The 13,345-nt window shown below is 39.2% G+C and overlaps 1 protein-coding gene across 1 annotated transcript in view; it reads right to left on the reverse strand.

The window, feature by feature from the left end:
- The window catches only part of SDK1 (sidekick cell adhesion molecule 1), a 382,295-nt gene extending 369,443 nt beyond the window's left edge, over window positions 1–12,852 (reverse strand). Inside the window, 1 exon segment of the mRNA XM_036392619.2 lies at window positions 12,109–12,852. Within this exon segment, the coding sequence (XP_036248512.1) occupies window positions 12,109–12,568 (460 nt within the window). The 5' untranslated portion in view covers window positions 12,569–12,852.
- Window positions 12,853–13,345: the final 493 nt, after the last annotated feature.

Genomic DNA, 13,345 nt, shown 5'->3' on the forward strand with positions numbered 1-13,345 from the left:
AGTTTACACATTGACACTGAAGAACTTTGTTGGAATGAATCTGTGTAACTTCAGTAACATTTATTATAAACCCCACTGTATACATTAATTCTTCTACCAAACAAGTTTTAAAACCATCCCAACACAACTGAAGCTTTTAAATGTCTAAAGGAAAATTAAGAATCTTATAACTGCAATACAAATATTTAAAGCTTATAACTCTTCAAAACTGTTTAAAGTATAAAGCACTATGCCAAAGAATGTTCCTAACATATAATCTCTACAGAATGTAGGCTAAAATTAAAATCTCTTGCTTTCATACATCACATTGTTCCATTAGTATAATTACATTTGTTATCATGTTCAGCTAACTCATACAAATGTTACCCTTCCTCTTTATATTAGTTGAGATGGCTCCTCCTACTGAAAGCGTTCACTGCAATTAACTGAACTTCTGCAAGTTATAAAATACAAATGTGCACTATATAGGGAAAAATACAATGCCTTTCTGTGCTACATGAATATGCAATAATACACTACATGTGATTTCCCACAAATTTAGAAACAGACTTAGTAAGTGACCAGTATGAGAGAGGATGTTAAATGGATGAGAGACCATCCTTTAACAAGGACTCAGAGAGAAAAGGCTTCAAAGAGCTTGAAACCTGTTGCCTTTAGCTGTTTCTTCAAAGATGGTACGTCTGAGAGCTCTGAACTCTTTGTTTCTGACAGAACTGCTTCACACACAGTGATATGAAAAAGCACCACTATAATTGAAAAACCACAAGTGTTCTGCCTCTAATACGATTACATTTCACAATGCAGATTTATGAGATTCGAGATCTCCATTTAAGATCATGCCACTTCATACAGTTTCTCTGTCAATATACAAGGTACAAAATGAAAATGCATTTACAGATGCAGTCATTTGCTGGTTTGAGCTGGGGATGAGTCAATTTTCTTCACAGTGGCTGGCAGGGGGCTGTGTTTTGGATTTGTGCTGAAAAAGAAATTGTTGATAGCACAGAGATGATTTTGTTATTGCTGAGCAGCCATTGCACAGAGTGAAGGCCTTTTGTGCTCTCACCACCCTGCCAGCGAGGAGGCTGGAGGTGCACACGGAATTGGGATGGACACAGCCTGGACTGCTGACCCAAGGCACATCACAGAACATCTGGTGTCATGCTTGGCATGGGAAGCTGGAGGAAGAAGGAGGAATAGGGGATGTTTGGAATGATGGGTTTGCCTTCCCAAGCCATCATTAATCACCATTAATGAGCTCTGCTGTCCTAGGGATGGCTGAGCACCTGCCTGCTGAGAGGACAAGGTGAAAGGAAACCTAGGGTTGCCTTCTGTTTGCACACACAGCTTTTGCTTTACCTTGTAAAATGTCTCTATCTCAACCCACAAGTTTTCTCACTTTTCCAATCCTCTTCCTCATCCCACTGCTGGTGGGGGAAGTGTGTGGCTTTGTGGTACTCAGTTGCCAGCTGGGCTTAAACCATAACAAGTCTTAAACACAAATCATGCCTAGAAATCTGAAACTCAGCAATATATGCATCTAAATCACAAAAATACTCTGTCTACAAAAATGAGAACAGTAAAGGAACTTCTGACCAGCATCAGAGATGGGACTTCAGAAGCCTTGAACACACTGAAGACTTAAAAAAAACCCCAATATATCAATCACTACAGACAGCTATTCATCTGTACAGTACATTCTACTGCCAACTTACTACGTGAGTTCTGAGTAGCTGTGTCTGGTGTTCTATTTGCCTTGATGCAGCATCTAAACAAGCAGGCAACACACATTTTTTTCAGCATGTAGCCACTTCTCCAGAATTTTGAGACAGCTGAGACTGCTGGATGTCTGGAAGAGAGCTGCAAAAATGCATAAAGGCAACATTTGCCTTTCACTCAGAATAGAAGATTTGACTGAATTATAAGAATGCTGTATCTGGCAACTCTAGCAATGGTTTGGGGAGCTTTCCAGTCAAGGCAGTCGCATGCTTAGAACTGCACTGTAACTTTTATCTTGTCTTGTACTTATTTGCTGTCTTTTCTGAGCTTCTCATATATATATATATATATATATATATATATCCCCCTTGTCTTTGTCACATGTTTAAAGTAACAGAAGTCTTCTGGTAATGGCACAGATCTGGATGTTAATGAAATGAGTGACAACTGGGGGCATTGCACATGCCCAACACCAAGACTCACTAATCGGTTACAGAAAATATGCAATATGCCATAATTTACCAAAGCACCAATGCCTAATCACTTCACACTGCAATGAATGTCAAGCAAACATGAGTAATTAAGCCATTAGTTTTAATAAAGTGACAGCAAGCACTTACTCCACTCTAGTGACCATTTGGACAGAAGTTGGTTTAACTGTGTTTGTAATGTCCTGCAGCTCTAAAGAAAGGCTCTTAGAACATGAAGAATTCTTTCAAGATTTGTTGTGACATGTATGAACATTTGTTCACATGTTAAGTGTCGAAATCCAAAATTACTCAGCATCTCCTTTTTTAGATACTACATGAAAACTTGGACTTCTCTTGTCAATTATATGGATGAGAACTGTCCATATCTGCCACTTGCAGAGCCATCTTGTCTTTTCTAAATGGCTGCTCCTGTATTTTTTTATATATACTGAATTTGAACCATTTGAAAAATATAAACAAATTAAGTTTTAGATTTGACCTGGACTTCCTTAACAGAATCAGTAAGATTTTCACTTTTTGAGTTTAAAGAGGCACAACAGTTAACACTGTGGGTTTTTACTGACACCAGTACACCATAAATATGTCTTGTTCAGGTTTTGGGTAGGAGAAGACAGAGCTACATCCAGTACATGAAAGCTGAAAATTATACTCGCAAGAAACCTGAATGGCATTGACAAGGCATAATTTTAATTATGATGCATTTACATAGTGAATGTAATGTTGAATTACCAGCACTTAAAATTCTGAGTTTGACATGAGTGCCATTGACTCAGAATTCTCAACTGAAGATTCAGAAAAATATGCTTAAATATTTGACCCATTAAATGCTAATAATAAGCCATATATAATTAAGTAAATCTGAGTAAGATTGTTATCAACACTTGTATAGAGAAACTTGAAATGAAGATGTTAGGTACTACATAAACAGCTTGAAAAAAAGTTTTCAAAATACAAGTCTTGCTTTGTTATTCATTGCTGCTTCAAAGTTGTGTATGAATGGGAGGTTTATCTTGAGACTCACTTGAAATTTTTCTGTTGATGATTTCATTAAACAATAGCATCACTGCCTATCTTGTAATTGAATTATGCTAGAGTCAATTGACCGATTCTCCCATTTCCCTGAAACAGAAGACCTAAAAGTGAAATTTTAGCCTTGTTCTATGGATAATGAGCACTAGCATGATTAGGCTCTGTGACCAGGAAACACCTCCTCTCAGCTGACTAATTTTATGAAGTTGCTATATAAAATATGTATTCTTTTCAAGAGGAGGAAAAAACCCCAGAACAAAACACTGACCTCTCATTAGCTCTTAAAAGGTAAGGGCCTTGCACAGCAGTTCCAAGACAAAACATAACCTTAAAATTGAAGTTTAAGATGAAAAGAAAGTATTCTTTCTAGTTAAAATACAGCATTTTAGAAGATTATGGTGGCACATGCAAATACAAGAAACTAATATCTTTCTTCATTTAAGGTACATCTGATGTTGTTCACAAGTAAACAGTTATGTTTATAAAAACAAAACAAATTCTAGAGAGAAACAGGAAATTAGTTGATAGAATTTATCTCTAAAACCTGGTGTTTGCAGTGGCATTAAAATGGTTTTTAATTTCAGCTACTTCATCTTCAAAACGAATCTAAAGTCTTCATGGCAACAAAAATAGCAAAAGGTGAAACACAGGAGCTACTGTTCTTGATCTCTCGCCTCTTAGACTTATCTAACATTTTAAAAAAATGCTGGGATAATCTACCATTAAACAATCTTCCTGCTCATCTGCTCTCCAGATGACAAGGCCTCCAGCACAATAAAAGCCCTGCTTAACGCAATGCACGTGTCCTAGAAAAGGCACCCTGTGCCCAGGGAGGGGATCACGGTGGGATCTGCTCCACATTGCAAGTGCAGAATCAGAGGGTTTAAGCCTCCTCCTCAGCCTGTCCCTGGCAGGAGGCATTACTTGTAGACAACAGCATGGAGGAGCACTAATCTGAGAGCAGAAGCACATTGTGTCAGCCTGAGACAAAGGGATAAAGACAACAGAGGGAAGGAAGGGTGAGACACACAGATGGATGTGCACACAAACAACAGCACTGCCTTCACCATGGCACAGCAGTATTGCCAGAGCACTATCAGCAAAGCTGCTGTAAAAGTTTTTTTATGCATCACAACATAAAACAGAAGTGCCGATGACTTTCTCCTCAACAACAGGGACAGCGGGGAAGAAAGCACAGAGGTGCTGGTTTGCAAATGTTACATTCACATGATAGGTAGGATCTGAGTTTATTCAATCTCTTCACCCTGAAGGAAATAAAACAGTCAGAAACAAGAAAAGTTTATTGTACCTCTACATGCACAGATTCAAGAGGACTTAAAATTAAACTTATCAGTACACACATTTAGAAATACCGATGCAGAATTCCCTTCACCTCCACCCACGCACTTCAATACTCCAGCTAAGTGTTCCATGTTATGATAAATGTATTATCCTTGAACTGCAGGTATGGCACTGCACCATATATTTCTTTTCCAATAATCATATACCATTTAGTTAGTTCGAAGTATTTAGTCATAAATGGCCTTTGCACTTCTTGACAGATAAGAAATAAAAAACAGGGACATTCATTCCCCAATGCACCAGCCAGACTGCAATGACAGTGCTGGAACTGAGTCTGTGCTTAACACAAATGTTAGGTGAGCAAACAGCACTAGTTTAACAAAATAATTTTTTCTAAGTGCCTAAACATTTTAAATATTTGCACTATAGTTCCATTATTTCCTTAGCACCTTCTCTTAAAATGTAGCATTGCTACTGAGTTGATTTCCTATGAACTCAATGCCAAAACCACATATCAAAGCCACAACATTCTCAGCTAATAAATACACAAAATTTGACAAATATGAACCTGAGGATGTAAGCAATGTCACCAGATCTTCTGGTTCTTTGTGTAATAATGAGTTACAAACTTCAATTGCAGCCTGGAATCAATGTGGGACTCTTCTGGCAATACACACTGAAGCTATGTTATCATCATTCTCTACTTTCTGGTCCAAGAGAGCAATACCCACCAAATTATTTTTTAGGTAACATGTTAGACCAAGGAGTTTATTAGGAAAAATATATGGCTTAGGGCTTAAAAGACCATAAAGTGGTTTAAAGAGACCTAAGGGACATTGATTTATCTACCAGAATCAACTTTCTCTTCAGGCTGCTGCAATAGAGCATGGAAATGAGAAAAACAGGATTAAAGAATCACATTATCTGCATAAAAAGCTCTAATGCTTTATTGTTTATAAAAATGACACTTCAAAAGTTATCTGAATGGTGTGACGTAAGATTGTACAATCCAGTTCCACATCCTGCATTAAGTGCTGTTAAAGACTTCCTTTAATCAGAATTGTTGGAGTTCACACCTCACCTTTTTAACCCTCTGAATCTGTGCATTAGATAGAAACATGAAAAAGTAATACTGGTGGAATTTGCAATTTAAGTTGCAAAGTTTCTTTTTATTTAAGAAAAAAGTATTATTTCTATCATCTGCCTACAGAATTGACATATCAGGGGATTAAGGGGAATTTTCACATTACTGAAATTTAGCATCTACCTTATAAATTCAGGTTGGGAAGACTCCACCCAACAGAAACTCACTGAAAGGGACTTTCAGAGAAAAAAAACTAAAGTTAAGTCTTCTAAACCACCTGACTTCACTATTTTCCCCCCAGAAGCAGCAGCCTCCACATATTTGTAAGAAGTCAGGCCATGTACATTTCCTTGTGTTTTGTCAGAGTTGGAAAATTCTCCCCCATTGAAGCTGATCTTAGGAACACTGCCAGGGTCATGTCCTGGCCAGGCTGTCCTGCCACCTTGTTTGCATTGTCCCTGATGCCTGTGTGACCCAAGTCTGTGCTAGTCCAGGGAGCTGAACAGCTGAACATTAAAAACACTCCTCCTAAAAAGCCTAGATCTAAATTTCTAATCTTAGTGAGGATGCCATTTGTATTGCACCTCAGAGGCATTTCACTGCTAAAACACAATCAGCAACAGGCCAGTGTCTGTTTATTCCAGGAATAAATTTGTTATTTTCTGTAGCAAAGCCAGAACAAAAATAATCTGTCTTTGTAAACCAAAAATACAAATGCTCAAGATATGATATACAAGTATCACATACATCTAGAAGTCAAGAATCTGTGCCATGAGCACATCCTACAAACCCAGTCATGAATGTTTAAAAGCAATGAAGTTGGGATCACTTTAAAATAAAAGACTCCTCCCTTCTCAGCCATGTCACCCTTTGAACCTTCTGGGGCTGTGACATTCCAAAGGCCTTGTCTGTTAAAGGAATTGCAAGGTCTTACTTTACTCCAGGGGCAGATGTAACTTCAGAAACCCCAAGTTCTTTGGGAACAGGCCTTTCCATGAAGTTACATTTTTGTTCTACTTGAGCTCTGTGCATGGTGAAGGGTCATGTTTGAGGCACGTGCAGCAAAGAGTCTTTATTCACTAGAAAATGCTCACTGGATAGTCAGAAATAGAACCCAAATCTCACCAATTACTTGTTCTCCAGCTGTAATAACTGTAAGTAGTCTAATCCAATGCCATGCTATAGCTGCTAACAGTTCTTCCTCTGGTTCACACAAAAGTCTTCTTGTGCTCAATTTAAAAGATTTCAAGCAAATGAAAGATGGAGCCAAGCACTGACAAGAAGACAAAATACTGAAAAACTGAGTAGTGGGCAGTACTTAGTCTCAGTTCTGACTGTGTAGACAGGAAAAATGATAGGTAACAATTTAAACCTACTTATAATGTCCATGCATTAAGAATTTGCATTAAAGATGTTCTGGCATTTTTTAATCTCTACACAAATCTTATGAAAATTGTTCTATTTCATATGTTTTAACTTCAAGAAAACACAATCTTGAAAATATCAACATATCATCAATTTGTTTTTTAAAAGCTATTTAAATACATGCTATGTATGTACATATGCAGAGGGAGGAGGAAAGGCCTGTTTCTGTAATGAACTCAGCATGAACAAGATTTTGCTCCATGAGGAATCTAACTGCCTCTAGTCAGCCCACAGATTCATCACAGCACAAAGGTCCAGCTGGACCAAATAACCAGGCCATCCACAATGTGATGTCCAGGTAAAGTTGTACAGAAAGTTGATAAATGCATGGAAATCTTTGAAGTCAAGAATCTGTTCCAGACTTATACATGTATGGTGATAAGAACAAGACAATAAAAAAAATCCCTCTCAGAGCTACAAAAGCCAAGTCCCTTCACTTAACAGCCTTAACACCCTTCCTGAACTCAAAAGATTTGAGATTGTTTTTTAGTATTTCTATGGTTTAAACAATCTTTAAAATCTTAGACAGCATTTGTCTTTGTTATTCAAAATACATGACTGTGCACAGAGATGGCAGAACCTTCCAGAACAACTTTTCAAGGACACAGATTTGCCTTGTGTTCTTCTTCAGTGAGGTGAAAGCCGCAGAGCTACCACAGCCTCTCTCCCCACCCAGGCCATTCCTGCTCTGAGCATCTCCTGGCAGTGCACGAACACAATGATAATAAACACCCATTACTTTTGGTCTCCCTTCAGCTCTAACAGGACCATTACACTGCACTCTCAAGGAATCATCTGAAACTCTGCACTTGGAATGTTAATATTATGTGCTCACAGCTCTTTGAACTTGCTGTAAGAAGTCTTAAGAATAGGTGCTTTTCCAGCAAAACATAAACATACAAAGCAAACCAAGAGTTACCACAGTAGAGAGAGTGAGAAGTCGCATGATCTGGCCACAGAAAATGCCAACTCTCTCCACCCCACTTCTATTTAGACTGGATCTACTCCTCCAAATCAATTGCTTAATTATTATAATTATATACACAAAAAAGTCAACTGCTTAAAACTAGCACATACTTAAAATGCTCTTCTAAAGAAAAGAAACACAAAAGGCAAACCCATTAAAAAATCTTTAGTTTCCAATAAAGAGTAACAGAGTCTTTTGGAATTAGAAATGGTTCCTTCTACATATAATTCATAATCTTTTTCACTCTCCAGTAGGTATTGCCCTAACATTTTACCATCTCTCCATCCTCCTAACAACCAAATACTCTATATGCAAGTTGTTTATCATCTCTGCACCTAATGCAATTTGAAATTTGCTTGAAAAGGCTTCTTACACTCAGCATATTTATAATACACCAGATCAAATATTTGAATTAAGGAAGTTGGGCCCCAGAAACACTTTCATTTATCTACTGGGTCATGGCTTCTTTCAAAGATAATGCATATCAATATCACCTTAAATTGTACATTCAGGTATTTGTAGAATTCTGAACACAGATTTGATTAAGTAGCATAAAAAGATTACGGTTCCATTGCCATAAAACTAAGAAAAATCAGACAAGCTTCTCTTTCTTAATATTTAAAGATACCAGGCTTCTGCTGGAGAAGCTTAAAGCTTTGCTCTGCTTTTATCTATTTTGAAATCTTTCTGAACAACAGCTATCAATCCAAAGAAATACATTTTCAAAGTATTCTTTCATTGCTCAACAAAAGATAGACATTGGGAAGGCACTTAAATCCATTCAGATGCATGTAGAGTAGCCTCTAGCAACTTCCAACCTATTTTAAATAAGCAGAATTTTTCTATTTCCATACAAATATTCCAGTAGTTTAGTAAACATTTTGTACCTCAGTAGGCATCCGTGTTTGTTAATCTCATACATAAGGAATAAATTCCAAAGCTGCAGGAGCTCTGTGTATTCCCAGGACTCTGCCCAGGCATGCAGACCCCTGAGCCAGACTCTGCAGGAGGATGTTCCTCCAAGTGCAGCAGGCAGCCACTGGGGCCAAATGATTCACTCCTAGCACCACCTCACAAAGTCTAATTTGATAATTATAGTGATTATCAATTAGCATCTCATCACTATTTGATGACACACGATGACTTGAGGCTAACTAGCATCTCGTACATCATTTAATAAAAATGCCATGAAAAGAGGGCTGGTGGCAGAGGCCAGCAGGCAGAGAGAGCTGAGTAAACAAAGGAATGTGCAACAGTTTGGGGACTCTTACAGGTTAATTTTTCTGAGCTGGGCCAGTGCAGACACTCCCCCAGTGTGAGGGGGTCCTGTGCAGAGCCCTGGAGTGGGAGCTTCATTCCTAGCCTGAGACAGGCCACAGCCTTTGTCTTCTGTACCCTGAAAGTCACTCCCACCATGCACAACAACACTAAGGTGTTGAAGAGAATCCATTATTACTCAGGACAACAACCCAATGGACATTTTAGACTCATCAAACTCACTTTAAAAAGGAAAAAGAAAGCAGATAGATTTTATATTGAAATATATAACAACTATCAGAAGACAGAACAGCTGAAGACCTAAGCACAAAATGAATTTACAAGTGGTTTTGTCTACAGTTCACCATGAGATCAGCTTTCACATGGATGATCATTCAAGTGTAGAGAATACTCAACCAACCTGTTGCAGCTGAAACTCATTTCTTCTGTTCACCTTGAAGTATAAGATACTTGATCTCAATAACTTTACCTGATCTGTTTCCTAGGAATGAAGAACCTGCATTTCAGTATGCCTGAAATACTTCTTATGTCTTTAATGCTGGAATAGTTATTATGGAAACATTAGCTGGTTATAGCATTGTATTATGATTCATGCAGAAGAGCCATGGCCCATATATTTAGAATGTTCATTTTTTTATCTTATAAAAAGATCGAAGTCATGTAATTCTCTCATGCATATGACCACATCATTCCATTAGAAACTTCTGTGGCTGTAGCAGAATTTCCATTTTCATGAAGGACTTTTATATTGTCATCTTCTCTCTAAAGTAAATTTTTGCATAAAAATGATGAATGTCTTAGGATCCATTAGAATTCAGAGTGCAAAAAGAACCGTAAGTTATAAATTAATGCAAATTTTGTGAAATTCCAATAGAAGTCCTCTACATCTAGACCTCCACACTGGTTTATGTGTCAAAGAATTCTTAAGAGGACTAACTGTAATCTTCAGCATTATGTAAAAATTACAATGTATTTTGTTTCTGTATTACATAATTGTTTTATCTTTCATTGTTTCATGTCTTCTACACTTCATAGCTTTATCTGCCCCAATATTTTTCATAAATAATATATCTTATTCTCTTCCCTTCCCCTCCTTGCCTTAAATACTCTTAGTTACTTAAAGCTAACTTGGAGTAGGACTTTTTTGGGGGATAGTTTGTATACACTACAGAACTCCCTGAGATATACAGTACCTGAAATTGACACTACTGCCAATGCTGAGTAATCTGAAATAAGCGATTGAAAAATTGTGCTCTACTGTGTGCTAAACAAAAGTTTCAATTCACTTTTAATCCAGTAAGGTGGCTAGTTTACTACTAACCATAGAAAAAACTAGCACCTAAAGTGATTCCTGAATCCATGGCACCTAAAACTACCTTTTATGATTTTGTTTTTTAAGGTAAGCAGCAAGAATCATCAGCATTTATCTGCCAACGTGAAGCATCATATTGGCACCTATCAACAACAACTACCAAAAGAAAAAAAGCAAAAAGTGACGTGAATTTTAATTTGCAGAGATAATTATGTCAGGTATGGCTTGTTTCAGGATAACAATACCCTGTTAGGGCTTGCAGGCCTCAGCAGAAGTAATTTGGGAATAGCAGTGACAGCATAAACAAAGCACTGAGAAAGGTTTATGAGGGTGGAGTCCATATAAAACACTGGATTAAATCTCTTCTGTATCCTGCGGCTCCAAACTTTCCGAGGATGCAGCAGTAAATCCAGAGCAGACAAACTACAGCAGACTTGGCTTCCAACTCCTCTTCCTCAACACATGAGCCCCATCCACTTATTACAAGTGAATGCACCGTTGTTCCCCATGAAATACTTGAAAACAAAGAGCTAAACCACAAAGACTATTCCCCTTCCTGGGGTATTAACTTCCGCTTTAATAACTAACTCCTGGTCCCACACGATACAGTTCTGCATTGTCCAGCACACCCCACTTCAGCCAGACAATGCACACAGCAATAAAACTCAACCCAGCAAAGAAAGTGAAAGCTGCGTTTGTTCAGCGTGTTATTTGGCGCAGCCAACTGTAATGCTTCTGCCTGCCATTTATTGTTTACTCTGTCAAAGGATTATTAAGAATTAGGCTACATTTGGCAATTTTTTGAGAAGGGAATTTACATGCAAAGTGACTGACACTTGGTATTTAAAGTCTATTGGTCGACTCTGACCCTTCGTTTACAAGTGACTCATTTGACTGCAAGGATCTCTGATGTGGAAATGCTCAGATACGAATCAATTGCAGTTTTTGTCTCGGGTAAATGTTACTTGGCAATCCAAAAGAAATGAACAATGCTGAGACCAAGCTCACATAGAATAGTGCTCATATGTTTAAAGAATTCCTTTTACATGCCTGGTTTAGTTCTAGTCGGAGGATTTATGACTCCCCTTCTCCTAATAACTTATCTCAGAGCACAGTGGTTTTAAACACACACACACAGACACAGAGACACACACACACAAAACCAGCAGTTAACTCTTTTGCTGCCTGGAAGAACAGCACGGATGCATTTAAGTACATTTAAAAAGCAGGACTGTGATTCTCCGTGGGAGGTTGGGATAGGATAAGGATAGGACTAGAAAGGGAGAGAAACATGAAGGTACAGTTTGCAAATCCCTGCTCCATAAAGAAACGATTGTGTGTGAGAAACGACCATTCCTACATGAATCAGCTCAGTGCGAATTCTGCAGTTTATCTCTGATAAGGATAAAAGTAAAAGGGTTTTTCTGTACCCGAGCAAGATTCCCTTGCTCTCAGAAGGCAGATGCAGCATTTCTATAAACAAAAATGTCTCTAGCCCTACCTTGTGCCAGTGCTTGCAACATGTGGAGCTGAAGCAACAGAAACGCCCACCATCCCCGACAGAAGATGAAACAGAAGTTTAACTTTATCATCATTCCGCCTCGCCTGCTATTCCTCCGGGCAATAATTTCGCGATCCACCTTTCTTTCAACCGGTATTGCCTCACCGATGCCCATCCGATCCGACTGGCTGCCACTCCTGGCAGCGCTTTGGTCATCGCTCATTTCGCACCCGCGGGCCGGGCTCTCTGAGGAGGGTCGGGAGCCTGTGCCCCGCGCTTTGGGGGGAAGCGAAGCCCCCACTTGCCAGGATCGGCGGGCTCTTTGATTTGTGCTCGCTCCGCCTGCAAGCCGGGAGCAGCGCTCCGTGTGCCTCCCGCTATGACAGTCGCCACCTAAGTCAATGTTTCTTGTGGAGGTATTGATTGCACCAAAACAACCAGTCAGAAATGTGAAACACATGTTTCTCTGCACTGTCACATCCGATGCTTTCAGCAGAGAGGGAGTAAGTTCATTGGGCGTCAGTATTTCAGTAAATCCGGATCCTTCAGCACATCGCAAACAGGAACAGGGAGAAACTGATCCATCTTAGCAGCCACCAGCAGACAATCCAAAGAGAACCTTTTATACCGCAACAGTGATGGAAACTGTTACCCCCGTCATTTCTGTGGCGAGTTCTCCAGCATGTGTCCCATTCTCCTGTAAAAACCCTCCGATGGAAGTGTTAAAAATTCTCGCAGAAGGGGGGGGAAGCGACAAGGAAAAAAAAAAAAAGAAAAAACTAATTGAAAGTATCTCGTTATTCCTTGCGCTAAGGATTTATTTCAGACAATTTCAAGATTAGCCATGCAGACAGAGTAGTCTCCCGATATCCCCGCAAAGCTCTGCATAGTTTATATTAATCAGATTTTCCTTGGAATACAAATCTCTACCGTCAATAGAAGGGTCCTCGAGCAGGTAAATCGAGCAGCTCCGGCTGTGATTCCAGCTCGCTGTGCAGTCAGTCAGCCACAGGCCGGTGCCGGTGTCACTTGAACTCCTCACGTTCAGCCGGAGGTAGGGAAAACCTCAGTTGATCCTGTCTCCCTCCTCGAAGGCTGGTGCCGATCCCTTCCTTGCAGGGAGACCACGACAAAAATCACCTCTAACAGAGAAAGCGCTCTTTCTCTGGCCGGTTGTAGACGCAGTAAGGAAGCAAACCCTCAGCTGGACAGTGTCCGGGGTGGGGGGAGCGAAAAT

The sequence above is a fragment of the Molothrus ater genome, chromosome 16, assembly GCF_012460135.2.
Source record: "Molothrus ater isolate BHLD 08-10-18 breed brown headed cowbird chromosome 16, BPBGC_Mater_1.1, whole genome shotgun sequence".
In the NCBI taxonomy this organism is placed as follows: Eukaryota; Metazoa; Chordata; class Aves; order Passeriformes; family Icteridae; genus Molothrus; species Molothrus ater.